Source organism: Trachurus trachurus (genome assembly GCF_905171665.1).
Source record: "Trachurus trachurus genome assembly, chromosome: 3".
In the NCBI taxonomy this organism is placed as follows: domain Eukaryota; kingdom Metazoa; phylum Chordata; class Actinopteri; order Carangiformes; family Carangidae; genus Trachurus; species Trachurus trachurus.
Window position 1 is genome coordinate 34,415,656 of NC_139893.1, and position 25,046 is coordinate 34,440,701.

The 25,046-nt window shown below is 41.2% G+C and overlaps 1 protein-coding gene across 2 annotated transcripts; it reads left to right on the top strand.

Moving 5' to 3' along the window:
* The first annotated feature begins 109 nt into the window (after nt 1-109).
* tpcn2 (two pore segment channel 2) lies at nt 110-24,345 on the top strand. 2 transcript variants are annotated; one of them, XR_014595292.1, is made up of 26 exons: nt 110-438; nt 5,728-5,783; nt 8,325-8,401; nt 8,636-8,813; nt 8,906-9,022; nt 9,131-9,237; nt 10,293-10,365; nt 12,348-12,447; nt 12,534-12,599; nt 14,978-15,042; nt 16,663-16,754; nt 16,855-16,936; nt 17,062-17,151; nt 17,260-17,379; nt 17,600-17,659; nt 17,864-17,992; nt 18,844-18,893; nt 19,073-19,172; nt 20,532-20,603; nt 20,741-20,814; nt 21,004-21,112; nt 21,546-21,628; nt 22,912-22,993; nt 23,136-23,227; nt 23,319-24,241; nt 24,275-24,345. XR_014595292.1 is itself a non-coding variant. In XM_083969371.1 (25 exons), the coding sequence occupies exons 1-25, from the start codon at nt 288-290 to the stop codon at nt 23,395-23,397; spliced, it is 2,304 nt and encodes a 767-aa protein (XP_083825497.1). In that variant the 5' UTR covers nt 110-287; the 3' UTR covers nt 23,398-24,258. The 2 variants fall into 2 exon arrangements, 1 of the variants encoding a protein (XP_083825497.1); XM_083969371.1 differs by lacking the exon at nt 24,275-24,345 and having other exon boundaries at nt 23,319-24,258.
* The last annotated feature ends 701 nt before the right edge of the window (nt 24,346-25,046 follow it).

Here is a 25,046-nt window from a genome sequence, read left to right on the forward strand (position 1 = left end):
TGTGACTGTAACCTGCTGCCTGAGCTCAGTTCACTGGGCGGAGTTTGTTTTTAAAGTCAGTGTAAAGTGATACCAGAGCAGGGGGAGGAGCAGAGCAGGGCAGCAACTTCCTAAAAACAGTCGGATGCCTCCAGCTGTAAACTGCTTGTTGTTTAGAGCTGGGAACACTGGGACTGACTGACTGGACGGAACCAAACCCGGCCCCGCTCCGGCCCCGCTCCGGCCCCACACCGAGTCTCCCTGTCCCCTGTCAGCTCCGGGACCGGGACCAGCTGTAGACCTGCTGCATGGAGACCGAGAGTCTGCTGACCGGGAGTGTCAACGGGGCCCCGGGGGACTATGGCTCTCGTTCGGGCCCGGACCATGAGGGTCCCCCCGGCAGGAGACGCATGTCCTACTCCGTCGCCCGGGAGACGTGCAGTGTCGAGAGGGACCCAGGTGAGTGAAGAGTGACGTAATGACGCTTTCAGGTCGGTGACGTGACGTCCAGCGGAATGTGGAGGACAGGTGACTGACAGGTCATGTCAGTACACAACAAAGATTCACACCTTACCAGGTGACTGTATAACAGCCTGTGAGTAGGCTACACCTGCAGTACATTGGCCCTCACCTTTGGGTTATAGCTGCATATTAAGGTGTAAATAATGACTGGGTCAACTGACGGAGTACCATGAGACAGCCTACTTCTGATGACTGATTTCTGTTGTAGTGTCAGTTAGTGGTGAAGCTGTGTGTGAATCAGGGTGGTGGGCCCTGCTGTGGAAACCTCTCCTGTCAGTAAAACAGACGCCTAAACATTAGATCACTTATTTTCAATCAATATCGCCATTGCTCACTAACTTGGTGTTATTTGAGATTCATTATTTTTATTTCCTCACATCCACTTTTACAGCAATAGTAATTCAACACCGTTAGAACAATTCATTTTACAATTAGTCTTAGTAGATGCATTAGTTTATTTACAGTATGTGTGTAAAAAATAAATAAGAAAATCAAAATTTAGAATACTCCTAAAAAGAACAACAAAAACACCAAACAAGATTCATTATTAACAAGGACAGTAGTAGTCTCGAGGGCTGCATAGAGCTCAGTGGTCACTTTATTAGTCAAAGTCAAAGTCAAAAATATCTTTATTATCCCCTGGGGGCAATTTGTTTTGCAGCAAGCAGCAAGAAACAGAAACAAATAACAAAAAAAAACAGCCCAATAGACCAAAATAACAACAATAACAACAACGGATAAAAGTGCAAGCAGGTGCAACAACTTCATAAAGTTATTCAGGAGTCCAGTGGCAAGAGGAACACATGGATTTTTCAGCCTGTTGGTCCTACACCTTGGGACAACATTATCTTCTGCCAGAGGGGAGCAGAGTGAACTCCTCTCAGTAGTGCAGCTCTGTGTTGACATGACAACGTCCCTGTGATGCTGCAGGTATGTCAGGTGCACATTCTTGCAGCCACACTTTAAAGGTTTTCTACTGCACTACCTGGAGAATGAACAGACCATTAAAGGGACATTGTGTAACTTCTCCTGTTATCTATTCACGAAAATCGATTATTTTGTTAATAAGTAATTAATCAGTAATCACCCCCATCAACAAACTGAAGTTTTCCGTTAAGCTCTGAATTTGCCGTTCATACATGAATCATCATGTGCAGTTGGGCAGACGGCCATCAGTAACAAACCAGATCTCATTTTAGTCACAGAGGTCGGGATTAAGCCGGTAAAACGTGGGTCAGGTAAACAATATGACATCGCCATGACAACATATTGTCACGTGTATTGTTTATGCCCCTACGGGCTCCCCTACTCCCTACTGGGAGTAATTCCTACACAATGTACCTTCAAAGTTCATGGTCATGTGACAATACTCAGATAGACTGTGGCATTCAAGTGGCACCTAGATGATATCTACCAACCGGTTAAGGAGGTCTGTTTTGAAAACACTCCTCACACCGTCACCCCGCTGCCAGCAGCAGCCTGAAGCTTTGCCACGAGGCAGGATGGATCCATGTGTTCCTGTTGTGTAAACTCTGAAACTCCTTTAGCATGTAGCAGCAGAACCCAGGGTCCATCAGACCAGTGTCAGTGAGGCCGCAGTAGTGCACTGAGACATACCAGGAAAATGTCTGGGGCGCTCAAGGGGACAATGTCCACCTTTATACAGTCCATGGTGCTGCTGCTTGCGTTGCATAGTCTATTTATAGTGTAGAGACGTTTAGAAGACACATGCAAATTGACTGCTGGTAATTAATTTCAACTGGTAGGGAGCAACAGAAAAGCAGCAGAGAAACCTCAAGCATCTATAATATACCCGAATGAAGTGAGGTGCAAATACAAAAGACCAAAAGAACTAAACTGTATAACATACCAACAAGAAACACACACCAAAAGACAGAGGACATCATATTTCCTTACATTTTACTCTGTAGCTCTGTAACTTATTCTTAATAATAGTAACTTTGCCGTTGCAATTCATTATTTATTTCATTATATCATTATATTAGTTTGCAATTCCACACTTGTTTGTGTTTTAACAGACCAAAATGATGGCACACTAATTTTCTAATCAGTGTATCTGAAGCGTCATAGCTGATTCTGTTCACTGAAATGATGTATAGAATAGAATAAACTTTAATGTCCCACAGGGGAAATTTGTTGTGGACTCAGTGCATGGTAAAAAAGCTGCCTTAATATACATAAAATACATAAATGACAGTTGACATGTACACACACACTCATGACACACCCAGTTAAGGGTTAAAAAAGATTAAAAAACAAACAAACAAAGAAACAAACAAGCATCAGTTATTGCACATCTCCCAGATAAAAAATAAAATAAAAACAAGAGTTATTGCACACCTCCCAGGCCTCAGCGTACACCATCTACAGAGCTATTCAAAAGTTTGATGGAGGTGGGTACGAAAGAGTATTTAAAACGATTCAGTCTGCATTTAGGGAGTCTATACTTTCTACCGGAAGGCAAGAGCTCGTAGTTTTCTAGAAGGATATGGGACGGGTCTGACAAAACCCTCAGTGCCTGCCTGACTACAGACTGCTCATAGATGGACTGGAGGGAGGGTTTGTCAGTCCTCCCCATCACCTTCATAGCAGTCTGGACCAGGCGCTGCAGCTTGGCTTTAGACTGTGCAGAGAGGTTACCATATCACGCTGTTATGCCATATCTAATAACGCTCTCTATTACTGCCTGATAAAAAAGAAACATAATGTTTTGACTGACCCCGAACACCCTCAGCCTACGTAGAAAATACAGCCTTTGCTGTAAACGACAACAGACCAAATCAACATAATCACTCCAGCTGTTGTTTTAAACTGATGTAAACCTGTTTGTGCTCATGTTTGACAAGTGAAGCGGGCAAACAGGGGTTCCTTAAACTGGATTAAAGAAGTAGCGATGTGACTGTCATTCTCTGCAGTTTACACCTCAGGATGGCATTTGTACTGTACATTTGTGGAAGATTAATGCAGCTGTCAGAACAGAACAGAACAGAACACAGCAACAGACTGGGAGCAGGGGAAACTACTAAGAGAGCTGCAGCAGATGGGAGGAAGGGCACCTGCCAACTCCTACAAAGTTATTAGTGCTGAACACTTTTTTCTTGATTTAAACACAAGGACATTACTGAACTTGTTCATTTTCTGCACTTTAATGTATAGTGAACTATATCCAACAGAGATATAACCTGGTGAGTGTGACTATCACACAGTGACACTATAGCAGCGTGAGGAGATTATTATTATTATCACAAGGCTATTATTACAATGACAGATTGAATATTAATGGACTTCATAGCCAGAGTAATGACAGTCGGTTTAGAAAAGTGATGAAGCCAGCAATTTTTCATATTCTATTTGCAAAATGCAGTATAGATGTGAGACGTAGAGTTGGATTAAGGACTTGTCTGACAGTTTCTAGTGTGATTTTTCATTTCTGGTGCTGTGGTGTGAGAAGAAGTGTAGTTCACACTTTTTTGCTTGTGTTGGGTGTGTGTGATAGCAGTGTTGCAGGTGTTGCCATGTCAGTGGCACCCACCTCCACTTCCACCTCCTGTTCTGACACATCCAGCCAGCAGCGATGAACGTGTATGAGAGAGAACAAGAGTGTGGCCAGAAGTGAGTCATCATGGTGTCTGAGTGTGTGGAACTGCAGGGTGGAAACCCACAGTCACTGAACATCTGACACCACCACGGCTGTGGAACAATATAATTTAAATTGTCTCATGGCTATAATTTAAAGATAAGAATTACTTTACTAATCCCAGAGGGTCTAATGTGCACATTGTCAGAGTGTAAAGTTGTATTAAATCACTCAAATTTGAATATCACATCTTTAAATTCACCACCCTTTTTTTTCAGATAGTCTTAATTCAAGTCACTGCTCCAACCTCAGCCTCAATTCTCAGTGTATGATGACTGCTGAAAAATGTGCTGACTCAGCACAGAGTTGTATAACAATAGGGGAATCAATCATCAGACTGACAAACTCTTTCTGCTCTGATGCTCATACTGTTCTCTCTGCAATCATATTATTATTCATTCATTTCCTTTTTGGAGAGGTGTCTCCGATATTTTATGAGGTTGGATTCTCTCTGGTGTGGAACATGAACCAAATATGTAAAACAACATCACTAGATTTCAATATTGAGCTAAAGATACATTCAGTTTAAGAGACAGATATCCTCTAACTCAGGGTTCTTACGGATCCTTAAAAAGTCTTAAAAGGCACTGAATTTCTTGACTGTATTCAACAGAATGTTTCACTTTTCTTCCACCCCTGTCCTCCTCATTCAGCCATATGAGTCCGTCCTTCAACCTTTGCCAGTTGCCATGACAAAAAACAGACAAAAAAGAGAGAGAAACAAACTAGGATCACCTCCTGGTGGTTGTCTGCCTCCTCCCTCAGACCAGTTACATCCAGAGTCACACTGGACCTTGGCCTTTGACCTCCAAAATCTAATTCACCAAGTTTGAATAAGTTCCTTCAAGATGTCACTGTCCTGTTGTGTCTTTGAGAATAAGGCGGACACACAACCTGAGAACCAGGTAGCTCCACCTGTGACTGTGAGCAGCATGGAGGCATCAGAGAAGTTCAGCTCATGTCTTGTCCCTGTTTGTTCAGGGGGCTGAGGCCCCAGTTAGCCAAACTACCTGTGATTTACTCTCTCCATAACTGCTGTAAACAGGAAACAGTTGATTTCTTTGTTTACATACTAGGACATGTGTAACAAGTGGATTGAAGCTTTGTTTGACTTTCATCTGACTTTCATCAGGCTTCAAATGACCCGTGCTGTGTTGGCTGCTCCACTATTTGTATAATGTTGAGTGTGTGATGAAGATCTGTAATGCAGATTAAACACTGTGGACCACACCCTCACTATTACACTCAGTTTGTGTCCCTGTTTCTGTTTTTCCCAGTTTTGCCTGAGGTCAAAACAAACCTTAACCTCAGCTTGTGATCCAACCAGTTCCACAGACAACACCAGCACCTCGCTGGCTGCTGTCGGTCAGAGGGCATTCTCTGCTGTAGTCCAGTCCAGTTGCCAGCATGTTGACCGAGGGACAGTTCTGACGGTGACTCAGGACTGTGAAGGTCTCAGTTGTCGGAGCAGCTGTTGGATATGTGAAGATCTGTTTTGTTTTGTTTTTTACGCCGTGCCTGCAGCGTCCAGATGCTCCTGTTACTCTCTTTCTTATGTCTGCCCACAGGTAGTGAGGATCTTTACATCCAACAAGCTGTTGTCTTCATCGAGGATGCCACACGGGTGAGTGCAACGAATATCCTCATTCCTCCACTGTTGCTGCTTCTATGTCCCGTGTTTTTAAAGGGGCCACACCAGCTTTAGTCTCTGTCTGCCAGCTCCTATAACATTCATGAGTCATTTCAAAATTCAGTTTTTCCATGTTTTTGCATATTCTGTGTTATAAACTGTTTTGTCATGGCTGTCTGTCCTGGGTGAGGACCCGGTTTCTCCTGTTTTTTTTCTTGGGAGTTTTTCCCTCAGTGGATGTGAGGGTCTAAGGCCAGAGGATGTTGTTATGATGCTGTGTAAAGACCTTTGAGACAAACTTTACTTGATTTGTTTATTTGAATGGGACAGTGCACATTAATGGACAAAAACATGTAAATGTGAAGGATTACAGCAAGGTGCTAATTTCCGTCCGGAGTACCATAAACATAAAAACAGTTCAATAACATTACACATAATAATGTAGACAACACAAAAAGACAAAAAGGCAACTACTGTATGACAATGAAGAACATATTGACTAACACATTCCACAGGTAGGAGGAGCATAAGAGTTTTGTTCTCGGATATAAAGTGTTGGGTTAAAGTGACAAGTGCTAAAGTGCAGGAGTGCATAGGTACCAGGTTGTATTGCATGATGCCCTATAAGAGTATAAGTGCTAGATAGTATTGCACAAGGCCCTAAAGTGCACATCAGTTTAAAGTGCCAGGTTGTATTGCACAATGCCCATTACACCCAGTTGCACAAGCAGAAGTGTGTAGATATTGCACAATATGTAATACATAATTGTATTATGTTAAGTACTACTAAAACCAAAATGACATACACAAAAATATTGTGTACAATTAACTGAAAAATAAAAACTCAAATGGTGCCTCGGCAGTTACAGGTTACAGGTGGTCGCATGTCTGGTTTGCTTGTAACTATGCTTTTAGTTTTCCCTTGAACATGGTAAAAGTGGTGCGTAAATATGTATTTCACTCGAATCACACCCGCATACAAATGAAAGCTTCCTCGTACCTTAGAATGAGTTGTTACAAGTTGTTACAAATACATAAGTGGGTGACGCACCGAACCGAGGCTGCCATGTTGCATCGCCATTTTTTACGTTCAGTGGCAGCGTGACTGTAGGTAACCACGGAAACTCACCGGAGCTGTCGGGTCGGGGAGAAAGTTTTCCAGGTAGAAAAACTGTCACCACTGTGTAATGTGAGGAAGGACGGAGGCACTGATGTTGCATTCAAGTGCAGTCAGGCAGACGGCCGTCGGCAAACCAACCGGATGTCATTTTACTCGACGAGAGAAAGACGGTAAAACGTGGGTCAGGTAAACAATACGACATCACCATGACAACATATTGTCACGCCTGTATTGTTTTGCCTCGTGCTGGCGGACCACTTGTTTACATAGACGCTTGTTTATCCTGTTACATGCAGCGTCTGTTGTCTGTCTGACGTCTGCCCGATTTCACGTGAATGCAACATCAAGAATACGTTCCGATATGCAACCGCACCTAGATGGGGGTAATTCCTACATATTATACCTTTAAAACAGTGACTCAAACATGGAGCCATGTCAATTAACCATCAGTCACTTCCAAGCTGTGGTTCAATGTAGGCTATTTCTTGTTTAGTAACCATGACGTTGTCCAACAACACCACCAAACACATGAGTGAAAGACAAAGACTGAGCTGTCTCTGCTGTGTGGTCAGTACACAGAGGTGTGGCAGTGGAGGGGAAGTCTGGCATGGATGTACTGCAGACTATCTACAGTATGCTTCTCCTGTAAAAACATGGTCTTCTGTCTGGTGCTGCTGTGGTAACAATGTAATTTCCTGCAAGATCTCAGGAGACAGCTGGGAGGAGAGTACAGTATGTTAACCTGTGTTCTTTTAAGGCCTGGCACTGTTTAATACAGTTTAAAATTCCACACAGGTTGTATTTATCAAAGTATCTTTTCAGATGTGTCACCAATTTGTATCAAATGTGAGGCTGAGCTGATGCATGTATTATGTGTGTTATGTATTATGCCCAAAACTTCAGGACTTCTGGTCTGCAATATTATTTACCGTATATATATTATATTTTCCAATATTCTTAAAGGTACATTGTGTAGGAATTACTCCCATTTAGCGTTGCGGTTGTATGTCGCAAGCAACTCAATCGTATTTTTCATGCTGCATTCACGTGAAATTGGGCAGACGGCAGACGGACGACAGCCGCTGCACGTAACTGCATAAACAAGCCTCTATGTAAACAAGTGGTCCGTCAGCACGATGCAAAACAATACACGTGACAATATGTTGTCATGGCGATGTCGTATTGTTGACCTGACCCACGTTTTACCGGCTTTCTCTGGACTTCTGTGACTAAAATGACATCTGCTTTGTTCGACGGCCGTCTGCCTGACTGCACGTGAATGCAGCATCAGTGTAACGCTCCATTCCTCCTCACCCTCTGCGGAGGACACAGTGTTGTCTTCTGTCTCATGGACTCCTTTGTGTAAAGAAACTGATTTTCCTGTTATGGTAAAAGAAATATTTGTGTCTTTGCAGTTTCGGTCCATCAACCACCGGGTGGATGCCAGCTCGCTCCGCCTGTACCGATGGTACTACTCCAGGATCTGCCAGTGGTACGCTTGCACCTTCTAACACCGTCTCAGGTCACACAGGTCATTCAGAGTGTCTTAGTATCGAGTATCAAGTGAACATAACATTCTTCAGAAGCGTCACGTGTTGGTGTGACGTGTCTGTCCTTGGCCTTTACAACTTTTTCCCTGGAGGTCAAAGAAAAGAGCTTATGTTGATTTTTTCCACTGTAGCCCATGCAGCTGTCTGTCTCACCTGTCCCTTTTGTCCTGTCTCAGGGGCCTGGGCCTGACCATCAGTGTGGTGTTGCTGCTGGCCTTCGTGGAGCGCCCGTCCTCCCTGTCGCTCTCGTCAGACCCCCGGTACCGCTCTCAACCCTGGGAGCCTCCCTGTGGCTTCACAGAGAGCATCGAGATGATCTGCCTCATCATCTTCTCTCTGGACCTAGCTGTCAAGGTGAAGACAACCAGGAGAACAGGGTTTCCACATGAACTCTCCACAGTATGTTTTCAAATAAACCTATGGCTTTATGTCTGTTCTGTCCTCAGAGCTACCTGATTGGCTGGGATGAATTCAGGAAGAGTAAATGGCTGATTGGCTACACGGTGGTCATCTCGTTCTCCATCATTGACTGGGTGTTGTCTGTCAGCATGGTGTGTGATGAGGTAAGAACTTAGTACTTCATGTTATTTAATCAAACATGTTTGGTCTTATATTTAATTATTTTGGATATTGCAATAACAATGCCTTTTACTTTTTAAAAAAATAAACAGAGACTGAGAGTTCGACGACTCCTGCGACCGTTCTTCCTCCTGCAGATCTCCTCTCTGATGAAGAAGACACTGAAGTGCATCAAGAGAACTCTGCCAGAGATTGCCAGGTATCAGACTCTCTGTACTTTATGGTCATGGTTCAAGCTGTTGGTTTTTTTTAACACTTCTGTGTGTCTATGGCCACAAATGACAGTTACAGGATAATGGAATATTTAAAGTGTAATATAGGCAGTAATTAGTTACTACAGTAATAGCCTCTGGGACATCGCCTGAGGTGTGGCGCTTTTGAAACTATTGATTGAGCTTCTCCACTGTTGCCATGACAGTGTCTGACCTGGATTAACTTCAGCCAATCCAAAAATGGGCAAAGAGGCCGGGTGTGTGGAGACTTGAAGTTTTGAAGCAACCTTAGACTCACTCACCTGTCACTCAAAGAGGCCGCACCGTCAATTAGACAAAACTCAAATCAAACCTAAATAGATTAATTATACAAAGATTTGACCCTCTACACTTGTCATGAATACATTTTTAGTATATTTTTTAGTATATTTTTGGCCTGTTTGCCTTTATTTGATAGTACAGTCGAGAGAGACAGGAAACGGGGAGGCAGAGAGAGGGGAATGACACACTGCAAAGGGCCTCGAGGAGAGGGGGCTCAGCAGTGATGGTTTTATTCAGTGTACAAAGAGAAACTGCAGTGAATTCGGAAATGAACTTCATTTTAATCTCTTCTCTCAGGAAATAACAGCCTCCGCTGCTACTAGAGCAGTCTCACTTCTGCCAGGTTACCACTGCTTCCTCATACTGAAGCCACACATTTTGAATGATATACTCTGATTTAGTTTCAGTGTCTAAAAAATGAACTCTACATTTAGATTTAACATATGGCCTGAGCCATATAGAAGTGACTAAAATGTAAATGTAATAGCTACATATTGCCCAGGACAAATATCTTGTTATAGACAAAGGTGGCGAATCTTGTGATGAAAGTGATGAGCAGCTGTGATGGAAAACATCTGGCTCTTACAAATAGTTTAAGGAGCATCTAAAAAGAAGGATATCCAGTAACTAAGCTTTAAAATCTGTTCCTGGGTACAAACCTAATTAAACTTAATTTAATCGTCCACATCCTCCCTGAATGTGTGTTGTGATGTCTCTGCAGTGTGATCCTGTTGCTGGCGCTCCACCTCTGCCTCTTCACTATGATTGGCATGCTGCTGTTTGCTAAGACTGAGGTGAGTCTAGGTCGTTATGCTAATGCCCTGTTAACTGTGTGTGTGTGTGTGTGTGTGTGTGTGTGTGTGTGTGTGTGTACATCTCAGTGTAGTTTTTTTTTAACACTTTATTTATAAAGTTTTTAAGTTTAAACCACATACAGTATAGAACAACAGAGACAATATACAACGAAACAAAAAGAACAGGACAAAACAAAACAAAACAAAACAAACTGCCAGCCCACAGAGATATAAACATGTAAAGGTTACAGTTATGCATGTCAGCTCACACACTGAATCAAAAGTATACAGGTACAGGTAGATTATAAAGTCCAGGACAGAGTCCAAAGAGCCAGGTCCAAATGAAGACAAGGAGACTGGAAGCTTGGCTGTGCAAAGCACAATGTAGACAGTACAAAATGAAATGAGACAGAATAAATAAGTGTCCAGTGTAACTAGTCCGGAGGACGATGTCTGTCACTTTGAATATACTCAATAAAGAGTCCCCAGACATCAATGAACTTGTGATGAGTGTCTGACAGAGTATATTGAATTTCTTCCAGGTAGATACAAGAAACCATATCGTTCAACCATGTCTTAAAACAGGGAGGAGAACCTGTAATATAGCTCGTATAACTCGTTTTGCTACGACCATACCAAACATATGGGCTTGTTGTAATGATGAGGGAAGAGTGAGAGAGAAGTTGGAACAGCCCAATAATATCAGATGACTGTCAGGGATCAACTGTTTACTATATATAACGCTGTACAAATGGAAAATGTCTTCCCAAAAGTTCCGAAGCTTAGGGCAGGACTAGAAAAGGTGACCCAGAGTCCCGTCATCTGATTTGCATTTATCTCAATGTAGTTTTACAGCTACTCTACTAGGCCTCTCTGTGGATGACTCACACCAATCAGAGAAGAGAAGGCTCTGAGGCTTTTGTCTGATTGGACTGGATGTGACTGTTTTAATGTGACATCATAAAGTCCAGTCTCATTCTCTGAATACAGACTGTGTAATTAAAGAACACATCAACCTTCAAAAAATACAGGGCCTTTAAAACTGTCAGTGCAGTGCTTATTTTGTTTATTTCTACCAGCATACTATAATTATTATTTTAATATCATATATTTCTTGTTTTGCTCCTTATCACAATTTATCTCAATCCGTTTACTTTCCTGCTGTGTTGCTGTGTCATGTCTTTATGTTTGCTTAAAGGGATAGTTCACCCAAAATTCAAATTTCACTCATTATCTACTCACCCTCAATGTCGACTAAGAGCTGTGAGAATTTTCAGAGTCCTCCGTGCCTTCTTGAAGTTACGGGGGGGTCCGTGCAGCAGTATTTGTCCATATAATGGTTGTGAATGGTGCTCACTTTTTTTCGTCCAAAAAGACACACCAAAAAACATCCAAATACCGCCATACTGCTCATCTGTAATGTCCCTCTTTTATTGAAGCCCCGACATGAGAAATTGTTCCGAAAAAAATTAAATAAGTCTATATTTTAAGCTTGTTTGTAGTGGAAGCTCCCAGTGTCTCAGTTCACTACTCTTCCTGTGTCAGTGCAAATCACGCGAGATTTGCACTGACCGGCGGAACAATTTCTCATGTCGGGGCTTCAATACAAGAGGGACATTACAGACCAGCAGTATGGAGGTATTTTGATGTTTTTTGGTGTGTCTTTTTGGACGAAGAAAGTTGGTATCCATTGACAACCATTATATGGACAAATACTGCTGCACGGACCCCCCCGTAACTCAGAGAAGGCACTGAGGACTCTGAAAATTCTCACAGCTCTTAGTCGACATGAGGGTGAGTAGATAATGAGTGAAATTTGAATTTTGAACTATCGCTTTAATGTTTGTCACTGGTATTGCACCAAAAAAAAAAGTGTCAGTGCTTTATATTAAAGCCTGCGTAGACAGTAGTACAGTGGAAGCTGCAGGTCCTCGGGCCTCTGGTCTCTGGTCATCACTGTTTTTCCTCCGGTCTCTGATCAGGATCCAAAGGAGAACGAGGAGTGGCGTTTACATTTCAGAAACCTGACCACCTCCCTCACCTCTCTGCTGGTGCTGCTCACCACGGCCAACAACCCAGACGGTATGCAGTCGGTCAGTCACATGATCAAACCGTCCAGGTTTCTTCAGTACTGTTCTTTGTTTGATTGTTTTCTCTCTTGTCCTCAGTGATGATCCCTGCCTACTCCCTGAACAGAGCCTACGCCATCTTCTTTGTTGCCTTCAGTGTCATCGGTAAGCAGAGATTAACACTACCCTTAAACTAAAAGTTGTATGACCTTTTCATTAGCTTGTTAACATTTTATTACTAATAACACATTAGATAAAAAGGGAAACAGTGACCTGTTGCCTGTCAAACAGTGACATCCTCTTATCTGTAACTTTAGATACATTAAGTTTTGTTTGTTTTTTCCGTCATCCAGCATCTCTACCTGTTGCATCATAGCTGAAGTCGTGTGTGCAGCAGTTAATCACTCACAATCAGCTTTTAATGCTCAGAACTGTTTCTTCTGGCAGGATGAATTATGGCAAATCAAATGAGCATATTAAATGACCACGTTTATTGTTGAAAATTAGTTTATTTGGATAAAACCCCTTGAGATGTACCCGTTTTCGATGGGGGTCCAAACATATAGACAAACATAGATTCAACAGACAAACATGTTCTCAACCATATAGAAAAACAAACAGACAAATAAACAAACAAAACAAACAAACAAAAAAAACAATAGTACAAACAAGGACAAACCACAGTTATTGTAACTACATTGGGACAAAACAAAACAACCATAATAAGGCCACAATGGTCAACACTGAGACTAAAATGACAGTATATAGTGATTAGTATCAGTTCAACAAATCAGAAATGCATCTTGAATCAGTGAAAACAGGAACAGGTCACCGTGAGGTGAGAAGACAGAGCATGCTTGAAAATACCAAGAGAGGAACTGGATCTGATATTAGCAGGAAGGTTGTTCCAATCTGCTGGTGCTTTAAACATAAAAGCTCTTCTACCAAATGATTTAATGACATTGGGAACAGAAAAAAAGGGCTGCGATGAATGTCTAATATGATAACTTGTTGTATATGGTGTAAGATACTGCTGTAGGTAGGATGGGTAATTAAAGTGAATGCATTTGTATATCAGCTGTAACCAGTGCATGTGTCTTCTCATATTCAATGTTGGCCAGTTGAGTCTAGTGTACATTGTGCAGTGATAGGTAAGAAAAGGGCATCCAAGGACAAATCTACAGTCTGTTGTAGGCTATGTTAAGTGAAGCCAGGTCTGATTTATGAGCACTTTGATATATAACATCACAATAATCTACAATTGGGAGTATAACTTGAGTGGCCAGTTTCTTACGTACATTAAATGAAAAACAAGTATGAGAACGATACAACATATTAATCCCAAAATTGACTTTGCGTAAAAGATGATTAATGTGGGGTTTAAAAGTAAATTCTCTAAGGCCTTGTTGTTAATTGACCTTGATCTTGACAAATAGTGAACTTGCATCACTATATGAAAACTGTTTTATAACATGTTCATAATTATTAATTAAAGGGCATTTCCAGTCGTCATCAATGTTTACCTCAGATATCAGGTCACCTATGATCAGTTAATTTCATACCATCTATACTCCCAACTGCAGCATGTGGACAGTCAGAGAACACAACAGTAGAGGGACTCTCATAGATATATACTGAGGGAGTCTGAGGCATTTATTCTCTGACCTGGAAAGGAACAATGCGAAAGCCGCGGTAAATCCAAATTTTGATTTAATTTAATTGTAAAGCAAATTTTAAAATGTCAAAATGTCAAAAGGACTTTACTTGCGACCACAGAACAATTTTTAAATTATTCCAGAGCTCATTAATGAACACTGAAAAAACTATAGATTCTTGAACAAAAACAAATATAAACGTCCAGAAGCTGTTTAGTTTAGTTAATAAGTTTGTATCAGGGACAATGTACAAAATAACATTAGTCTCAAGATGAGAAAAGATGCTTTGTATCGGATTTAGCTTACTAGCTACTTTCCATCCGTAGTCCCTGGGCAGGTGAGTAAGAACAATGAAAAGATAAAAATGATCAGTTTAACAGACCAAACATCCATACACATGTGTATATATACACCCGCTCACACATCACAAACACTCAGGTATAAAACACATTTCATATCAGAAAGAAATATAAACATTCAATTATTAGAATACTTCATATTTTGACAAAGTTAAAAATAATTTAGGCTTAAAATTAATGCTGACATGACTGGTTTCTTAGGATCCATTTTTTGACTATCCGGGGAAAAACGTTGAAGTCTGTACAGAGTTTCAGATTAGTTGGGAGCTGCAGTTGGGAGTATGGATGGTATGAAATGAACTGATCATAGGTGACCTGATATCTGAGGTAAACATTGATTATGACTGGAAAATGCCCTTTAATGATTATTAATATGTTAACAACAACTAAAGTAATAACCTAATAACTGAGGCAAGCCTTATTGTAGTATAAGTGGAGCAATATTATTATTGAGAGTGACTGTAGATTATTGTGTTTGTCCATGTGTTGGCTCCATGTGTCTGAGTGAGATGTGTTTTTCCCCTGTCAGGAACCTACTGTCTGATGAACCTACTGACCGCCATCATCTATAACCAGTTCAGAGGATATTTACTGGTGAGGCCTCTTTACTCTAATTGAATATTTAATGAGCTGTCCCAGGTGAAAGTGGCTGTGCCAGTGGAGCTGTGACTAATGCATTGTTAAAGTCCCCCTAAACCAAATATTTACTTTTTGAAATGATTAACATGTCAATGTAGTGTTTGGGTTCTGCTACAAGACATTTCAGCAGCAAAGTCGCTAATGCAGCCACAACTGAGCATTTTAGATTTGAAAATGCAGTTTCAAAGCCAGAGTCTGAAAAAGTTGGATTCAGTTTTTCAGCACCCAGTCGGGATTAATACGTCATAATCCCTAGCAACCAATCCCGTTGAATTTGTTTTGCATCTCATTTGTTCACTGTGATGTGATCTACTTAGATAGATGTTCAAACATGTTATCATAAATTGCCGTGACCCAGAGGTTTAGTTGCCGCCTTGAATGTGGGAGACCAAGTTTTGAATCCTGGTGCAAACCTTGTGTTTTGACTTTGCTCCTCCGTTTCCCCTGCCCCGTTAGCGTGCACTGCCGTTACTTAGCAACACGGTGGCGGGTGGGCGGGTCCGAGTCATGACGCCTTTGCATACTCTGGAATCTGGATTTTTCAATGAGGGAGAAATAGTAGACCTGTTTTTAGCCTATTTGGGAGCTTTTTTAAACAACTTTTTTGTGGGAAAGCAATTTTAATCAAAAAATAGTCATAGCAGAGCATTTTTACAAATTTTAAAATGCCTCTTTAGGGGGACTTTAAGGAAAAAACCTCAGAAGTGAAAGGTGACATTTAACAAACCTCCAATACTAGTTGTTGGTTGGTAGAAAACAGGCAATAAGACAAAGATGGTTTACAATAAATTCCCAAGACTTTCTGTCTCATCAGTCATCAGTCACTTGTACTACTTCCTGTTTAGGTTCAATTTAACTACACTGTTGTTTGCTTATCATTGAGTGTAGAATAGAATAGAGAATAGAGAATACTTTATTCATCCCTAGCAGGGAAATTCAAGTTAGTCCAGTAGCTCACACAACAATGACACAAAAAAGATGAACACAAAAAACATTTTAACAAGTGTTATATAAAACGATTGCAGCAGGAACAAATGATCTCTTAAATCTTTCAGTTCTGCAGGTCAGGGAGATGAGCCTTTTGCTGCGGCTGCTCCTCAGACCTGAGAGGGTTTTGTGTAGAGGGTGTTGGGGGTCACCCAGGATGGTCTTCAACTTACACCCCATCCTCCACTTAACCACAGCCTCTACCAGCTCCGCTCCCTCCCCCATCACAGAGCTACATTTTTTGATGAGTAGTGTTTTGTGCAGGAGGCAATAATCAGGCCGGGCATGACTTCCGGGCAACAGACACACACACTACAGGTGCTACTTGGGCTCAGTAAACACATCAAAAGTGTTGGCCAACCAAAACATAACACAGCAACTGCCTTTGCTGTAATGACCCACAATGTGATAACCTTAATTGTAAATCACTTCAATCTATTACATTGAGCTTTAAAGATGTTGGCAGGTCTGAACACACAGATGTATGATGGGTGTCTGTCCACACATTTCACCCTTGAAGAAGAAGTAAATGAGCCTGTTTTTAAAATGTGCTACAGTCACACTAATCAGCGTCACATTTGGGTCCAGATGTCTGTCCAGACGTCCATCATCAGGAGACGGCTGGGGATCAGAGCTGCTTTCCAAGTTCTCAGCTGCCAGGGAGCCCAACAAGCTGATGAGTACGATTATACACACACATACACACACACACACACACACACACACACACACACAGACACACACACACACAGGTTCTTATATGTGCTGTTCTCTCCACAGGGAGCGTGTGCGTGTGGATGCTGTGCTGGAGGTGCTGTCCAGAGCTCAGATGAAGGGCTACTACAGAAAAGCCATCACTACGGTCAGAACAAACACACACACACACACTCTGACATATCCCTATCATTATTAGAGTGAAATACACACAGCCAAGGACAACACCTCCTCTGTGGTCTTACTCTCCTCCTCTGCTCTCCATCCCGTCAGGAGGCTCAGAGGTTTGCAGACGTTGGCTTCATGGATCGAGAGCAGTTCAAGAAGATATTTGAAGAGCTGGATAAAGACCGCATCAAGGAGGTAGAGCTCAACGTTGTTCTGTCTTCACTCTCTATCTAAAAGCTCAAAGGCTCAACTTCACTGTAACGGCTTGTTCTTCATGTTGGTGTGTGTGTGTCTTCCTCCCAGCATCCTCCTCTTCCTCAGTTCAGCTCTCCGACCCTGCAGAGACTCCAGGTGGTCTTCAGCCACTACTATCTCACTATATTTGGCAACGTAGTGGCATTGGCCAATGTCATTTGCATATGTGTAAGTGTGAAACACGAGCGCGCGCACACACACACACACACACACACACACACACACACACACACACACACACACACACACACACACACACACACACACACACACACACACACACACACACACACACACACACACACACACACACACACACACACACACACACATACACATACACATACACAGTGAGCTTGATGTGTCTGAGTGTGTCTGTGTGTTTCAGACTGTCCTGGTGCTGAACTCTGAGAAGTCCATAGCAGAGAGAGACAACTACATCTTAGAGGTGAGAGGGGGGACTCTTGAGGTCTGTGATCTGGTCTATGATCTAGTCTATGATCTAGTCTGTGATCTAGTCTGTGATCTAGTCTATGATCTAGTCTGTGATCTAGTCTGTGATCAGGTCTGTGATCTAGTCTGTGATCAGGTCTATGATCAGGTCCTCACCAGTCTGATGGCTGATGTCTCTCTCGTCTCTCCCACCTGTCAGATCATCAACCTGTGCTTCATCATCTACTACCTCTTTGAAATGTGTGTGAAGATCTTTGCGTTTGGCTGGAGAGGGTATCTCTCCTACAGGAACAACATCTTTGACGGCTTCCTCACCATCCTGCTCCTGGTAAGGTTGCTCTGTCTGCCATGTTTGGTATAAGGACCTAAAGACCAGATTTAGAAGAAGTTAATATAGTATAATATATATGTAATATATAGTCTCATCCTTCCTCTCCTGAGCTCTGTCACCAACAATATCCTTGTAGAAGTCAAGTGCTGCAGCAGAAGTGCTGATATCCCAGAGCTGTATCAGGAAAGCCAGAGGAAGTTAAAGTTTTGAAGTTTTGAATAAAGCCCTGTTGACTGGGCCAGAGAAGAACCAGTTAAAGGATACAGGAGAGGATACATTAATTTATAACCACCATTATCCAGATCTGCTGGAATGTTAAAAAATATATAGTTTACAAAGTTCCTTAAAAGATTTGGTTGATTTTATCAAACAACTTTCTATGTTTGTTTTCTGTTACAAAATCATACATATTGTGTCGACATTTCTTTGTAGAATTGGGTTCAGTTGCCTGTTTGTGTACTTGTTTGTGTATTTTCTGAAAGCTGATACACTGAGGCTCTTTGGACAGCAGATAGTTCCCTGTGCTTCATGTGAATCTTGTGTCTGTGTTTCTCCACACAGAGCTGACCACCAGTTGTATTTATTATGTGTCCAGTTGTTAGAACTTCCAAATTCAGAAATGTTGACAGAAGTTAGTAGTGCACCCTGCACCTCTGAAGACCAGGACCAAATACAGGGCAGATGGGACCTAACATTCTTAGATTAAAATTTGATATAAATCAACAGTCGCAGTCAAAATTGAAGATTCACTTTCTTAAATTCATCTATCATGTTGGTATTGATTTGTCACTATGGATCTCCTATACTGTAGTTTTCAAAAATCTTGTGTTTTTATTTTTCTCCACCAGGTCCTGCAGATCACTATTTATGCTACCTACAGGCTTCCATACTCTCAGTGGTGGGTTTTTAATGTCTTACTGCTTTAAGATGGATGTTTGTATGTTCAGATGCAGTTTTTTTGTCTTTCATGTTATCATTGTTTTATATTGGAAATTATGCAGTGATGATTAATGTTTAATAAATTATGCAGTGATATATCAAAATGAACTTTTGGTGCATGTGTGTATGTGTGTGTAGGGAGCCGACCTCTCATGGAGTCGTGTCTGTGTGGGAGATGGTTCGTTTGGTCAACATGTTGATTGTCTTTCGCTTCCTGCGAATCATTCCAGACATCAAGGTAATTATAACATTTATATTACTTATTATAATTGAACAGATTCATAGTTAATCTGCTGGTCAGAGTTATTCCCACCATCACTTCAGATCATATGACATCACTAGCTTATGCTTTATCAGTGAACCAGTGATTAAAGCGCTGCTTAGATATATGAAAGCTCAAAGTTATAAAACAGATTTTCAGATAACTATTTTTAATATTGAGAAATATTAGATAAAATCATTAGGAATTAAACAAACTACAGGTTTTTTTTTTATTTTGTGAAATAATTTAGGTAATTTATAAACTCACTTTGTTTTGATATATAATTTTTATTTTAGAAAACATTCTCCCTGGTTGATTCGCAGTACCATTAACTACCAAGAACTAACAGGCTAACTGTTGAGCAGCTGTTGGTCATGTGTGTTGTAGCCATTTAGTTTGCTTAAAACATAATTCTTAGTTGCTGCACATACATCAGTTATGATTATGAATGTTGACCTGGAAACATATTTTTGAGTAGTTTTTTATGTAGAAAGTATTAAGCCATAATTTATCATTTCAGATCATTGTACCATTACATGATTTGGTTGGTGGTCATTGGTCAATCTGAACTTTGTCAGACAGACAAAGTTTTTAACCATCACTATTATTTAAGGACTTTAAGTTACTAATTTTGTTAATTTAATGGTATTTTCGTAATTTTGGGAATCTATTATTAATATTGAACTAAGTGTTGTCATTGTTGTCGACTGCTTTTGGAAATTAACCTTTCTTTTTTAAAAGAAGTACAAAGTCGCCCTTTTTGTCTTTAAGATGCATTCATGCCACAGTATGCTGCGACAATGTGATTCAATTTTATAAATTATTATTATTATTATTATTATTATTATTATTATTATTATTATTATTATTATTATTATTATTATTATTATTATTATATAGTATACAGAATTTATTTCATGATATTTACTGACTCCATGGCAACATCACACATCTTTCTTATACTCTTATATCAGCAAAGACAAAGGCCTACATCATATTGATCTGTAATTGAAATGATGAGAGGAAATAGTCTTTGTTATCATCGCTAAGACAATATAAACTATACCTAACCCTAGCATCCACTAACATCTGGGCCAATGTCTTCAGTGTTTTCAGTTCAACATCACATGACTGTGCAGTAGTGTCAGGTATTCATCAGCTCCTGCTCTCCTCAGCTGTGATGGAAACATGACTCAGCACAAGACACTCAGCTGTTTCCTAACCCTGTTTACGTGACAAACTGAGGGAAATATATCAGTCACCTTTACCAGCGGTTGACCTGTTTTTAAAAACCAGTGCACTAATAAAAGAGTTTCCCTGTTTCCTGTTCTCCAGCTCATGGCTCTGGTTGCGAGCACTCTGCTGGACCTGGTGAAGAACCTCAGAGCCTTCGCAGGGATCCTGGTGGTGAGTGACACCAGCATCCTTCAATCGCACAGCTATTCATGTCTCTCTTACCTGAACAAACAAAGGCTAAATAAAAAATTATAAATAAACATATGGTAAAGGAGCTGGTCTGTGTTCTCTCCATGCTCTCTGTGCAGGTGGTGTACTATGTGTTTGCTGTGGTTGGGATCTGGCTGTTTGAAGGAGCCATTAAACCTCCACCAGAGATGAGGTATGAAGTGAGAATATCATGTCTGTTTTTGTGACCAAATGAAAGCTCTATTAAAATAGATCCGTGAGATATATACAGCCATCATACATGCTGGAATCTGACAAACTGGGTTATTTGGTGCTTCAGAGATCTCTGATTGTGTTTGTGCGCTAATATGCATAATATCCTGTATGTGTGTGTCTTATGTAGTGTGCTCTCCAACACCACTTCCATGGAGAACATCACCACTAACCTGACGATGGAGTGTGGTTCATATGAACAGCTCCAGTACTGGCCCAACAACTTTGATGACTTTGGTGTGAGTAACAACATCAACTAGATCTTCACCGTTGTGGTGCTTCAGTTGATTGTGTTGCTGATTCACTTACACACAGTGACAGCAAGGATCAAATCTAGGGGTAACAGACATGATCCTATGTACGTAGAGAGTTGAGCATGTGAGTCAGTTTAACACTTAAATGCTCAGCATGTCAATGTGACCTCTGGTAAACATAACAGGCAGTGTGATTGAGAAATGACTTCAACATAAATGGCTACTACGGCAACTATGAATCAGGTTTTCTTCACCATTAGAGTTGAAACTGTCCTCATACAGGTACTGAAGGACATTTGGCAAAATAAATACTCAGGTGTAATCACTGTCCTGGTCTTGCCAGATCTTAGAATTAGAATGAAATGTTTTTGAACAGTTGTGACATTAAGAGAAAGTAACTCAACACCTCCTCTCTCAGGCTTCCATCATTTTGCTGTATGATGTCATGATAGTTAACAACTGGCAGGCCTTCATGGACGCATACAGCAGATACACCACTGGGTAAGAGAAACACATACAGTAATGATGATGATGATGATGATGATGATGATGATGATGATGATGATGATGATGATGATGATGATGATGATGATGATGATGATGATGATGATGATGATGATGATGGTGATCGTGGTGATGGTGGTCAGTGTTGTGCCTGAACACGTTCAATGAATGTTCATATTCGGGGCGAACATGAACTGAACGTACTGTATTTCTCAAACAACAAGCATCCCATTCATACAGAGACAGCAGAACTCAAGTCATACAACACAGGTACAGGACTAAACTACAGACAAAACAGTAACAAGACATACCATACTAATATCAGACATACCCACCACCTATGTGGTCCAGACATTCTTGGGTGAAAATAATTACATAAACAGGTTAGAAGATAAAGTATGTGTTATAAAAAGCTGCCAGTTATGTTGGAGCAAACGGAAACTCATGTTCAAAATAGGAAATAAAAGGCTGCCAGACCTTGGAGAATTTCTTGGTGTTGCTGTACAGTAAATCTAAGATGTTCTAATTTGAGGTGTGCCATCACCTCTTCTACCCATCGTTTATGAGATGGCGGTGTTGCCTTTATCCATGTAAATAAGATCAATCTCCTAGCCAGCAGTGAAGTGAATGTTATTTCCTTCCTTTGAGAGATTGTTAGTTAGTTGAGCTTCCCTTGGTGCCACACCGAAGATGGCTGTTAGAGGACCTTGCTCTATATCTTTGTTATAAATGAATGGGAAAGTTCAGTATGACTTCGTTCAAGAGTGTGCCGTGTTTCCATGAAGTCTTCCAGGTGAAACCCCAGCTAAAACACACCGTAAACAGGCCTTAATATGTAGCAGAAAACCACCCAATCTGGCAACACCAGCCACCACAGTGTGGCACCGCTAATGTTGGATACGAAGATGAAATCTGACACATAGTTTCAGTGTTAAAACTGATAAAATAATTGCTGTCTGTGGTTCTATATGGACTGTGGCAATATTTTTTTTAAATAAGCTGGCAGCCATGTATTGAAAAAAAAGAACTATGAACTAGTTCATTTTTGGAACTTAGTTCAAAATTTTGAATTACGAACTATGAACTGAACTAGTTGATTTTCAAATTTGTGAACTGAACTTTGAACTAGTTCATGTAGAAAGTGAACTTTCCCAACACTGTATGAAGGTGATGATGATGATGATGATGATGATGATGATGATGATGATGATGATGATGATGATGATGATGATGATGATGATGATGATGATGATGATGATGATGATATGTTATTTCTCCAGGTGGGCGAAGATCTACTTTGTGTGTTGGTGGCTCACCTCCTCTGTCATGTGGGTCAACCTGTTTGTGGCGCTCATCCTAGAGGTCAGTTCACTGACACAACACATCCACACAGTACCTTCTTTTATTTAAACACTAGAAACATCGCTCCAACCTGAAATCAACCATGGCGAGTGGAACACAGGAGTAACACTAACCTGACGCTATGTTCCTCGTTGTCTAACAGAACTTCATCTACAAGTGGGACCGCAGTCACAGCTGCTCTGTCACGGATGTGGAGAGGATCAGATATGAGACCTCTGTCCAGCTCATGTTCAAGTAGGTCAACACACTGTTGTTAATGTTGTGAGTCTGTGAAGCTGTGACGCCACAACTGACCTCCTGCCCTGTTCCCATCACTCCTCTGCAGGGAGAAGATCCAGGAGCCGACGGAAGAAGAGTTACTCTGTCAACTACACCAGCACCCCCACTTACACCTACACTGGTGACACACACACACACACACACACACAGAGGTCAATCTTAGAGCTATCGGCTGTAGTTTATTTGAATGTATTTTATTGTCATGTGTATGTGTGTTGAAACCAACACATGGTTTTGTTATTGGTCATTCATGAGTTAAACCACTACATGCTGCTGTTTCACTTGTGCGAAGACCTCCCATTGGTGTGGGCCTCAGGTGGTTTCAGGTGTCGTTTCATTGGCTGTTATGAACATGAGAGGGCGGAGCTAGAGGAGGGTTAGGTGAACTGTCCAATTCATGTTTATTTATATAACGCCAATTTACAACATAAATGAATCTCAAGGCACTTTACACACAGAGTTAAGGTACAGTCATTTATTTAGAGCAACGTGTTTCGCATAACAGTGCGTTCACTGCGTAAAACTCGCTTGAGTTTGCCGACTGGAATATTTGTTTTTACTCGCAGCATTCACGCAAATATTTCGCTTGAGTTCAATATTTTGAACTTGCGCGAACAGGTGAATTTTGCGTGTTCGCTTCATTCGCGCCGCCGGCACAAATTTGCGTCCATCCGCGTCTTTACATTGACTTTGTATGTAATCTTATCGCGCAAAAAATTTGCCTCGCGCCCGGTGTGAACGCAACGTAAGGCTTCTTCAGGCTCGTGTTGAGACCAGGAAATCATGGAATTTATAGCCATTATACCATATTGAAAAATATGTGTTTTACCTATTTTCAATATGGTATAATGGTACTCCCTAGCCATTGAAGTTTGATTGTTTAGTATGTGTTTCACCTGTTCAATTACTTATGTAAATTGATCCACACGAGCCTGAAGATGCCTTACACCGTGTCCTGACATACAGCGAGTGAGCGAAATGGCAACGAAAACTTGCGCGAAGGTGTGTGACGATTTTGTCGCGAGTATTCTATTGGTTCAGAATCCAAACCAATCAAATTATCGAGGGACGTATACAAACCTGTGGCGCTATTTTGAGATTCCTGGCATTTCCTGGTTGACGTTTGTCACATCTTGGAGTGTTTTTTTTTTTATTTTATTCCTCTCATATTCTCCTCTCTGATAACTTGCTTGTCAACAGAAAGCAGCGTGTACTTTTCAACCAATAAGAAGTGTTTAGGGGCGGGACACCGCCGCGAAATGTCGTCCAGATAGCGACAGAGCGAGCGATTTTTTCAGGGTTGAGCGACATCGCTGGACGGAGCGATATCGCTCGCGGCACGTCAGGACAGTAACGCATTCTAATCACTTTTCCTCGCTCGCTTGCATCGCTGTTGCATCGCTGTATGTCAGGACGGGGGGTGCAAAAGCGTTGCTCTAAATAAATCATAGATCCTCTTCACCCATACCAGTCTAGTGTGCGGTATGTTCCCACATTTTGTGTTTTGTTTCTATTGATTGCACTCTTACGCCACACTACCAGCACCTTGACTATCTCTGTGCACAGGCATTCTTTACACAAACCCAACAGATCCCACCAGGAGCAGGTAGCCTATGCATGGCATCACAAACAATTGAGACATCAACACAGAAAATTAGTAGGCTATTAAGTTTATGACTTTGTTTGACAAACAGTGGCACTGAGCTACATGGTGCATGTTTACAAAGACAGAGCACACAGTGGACCAAGGGAGAAGGAAGATAATGATAGCACA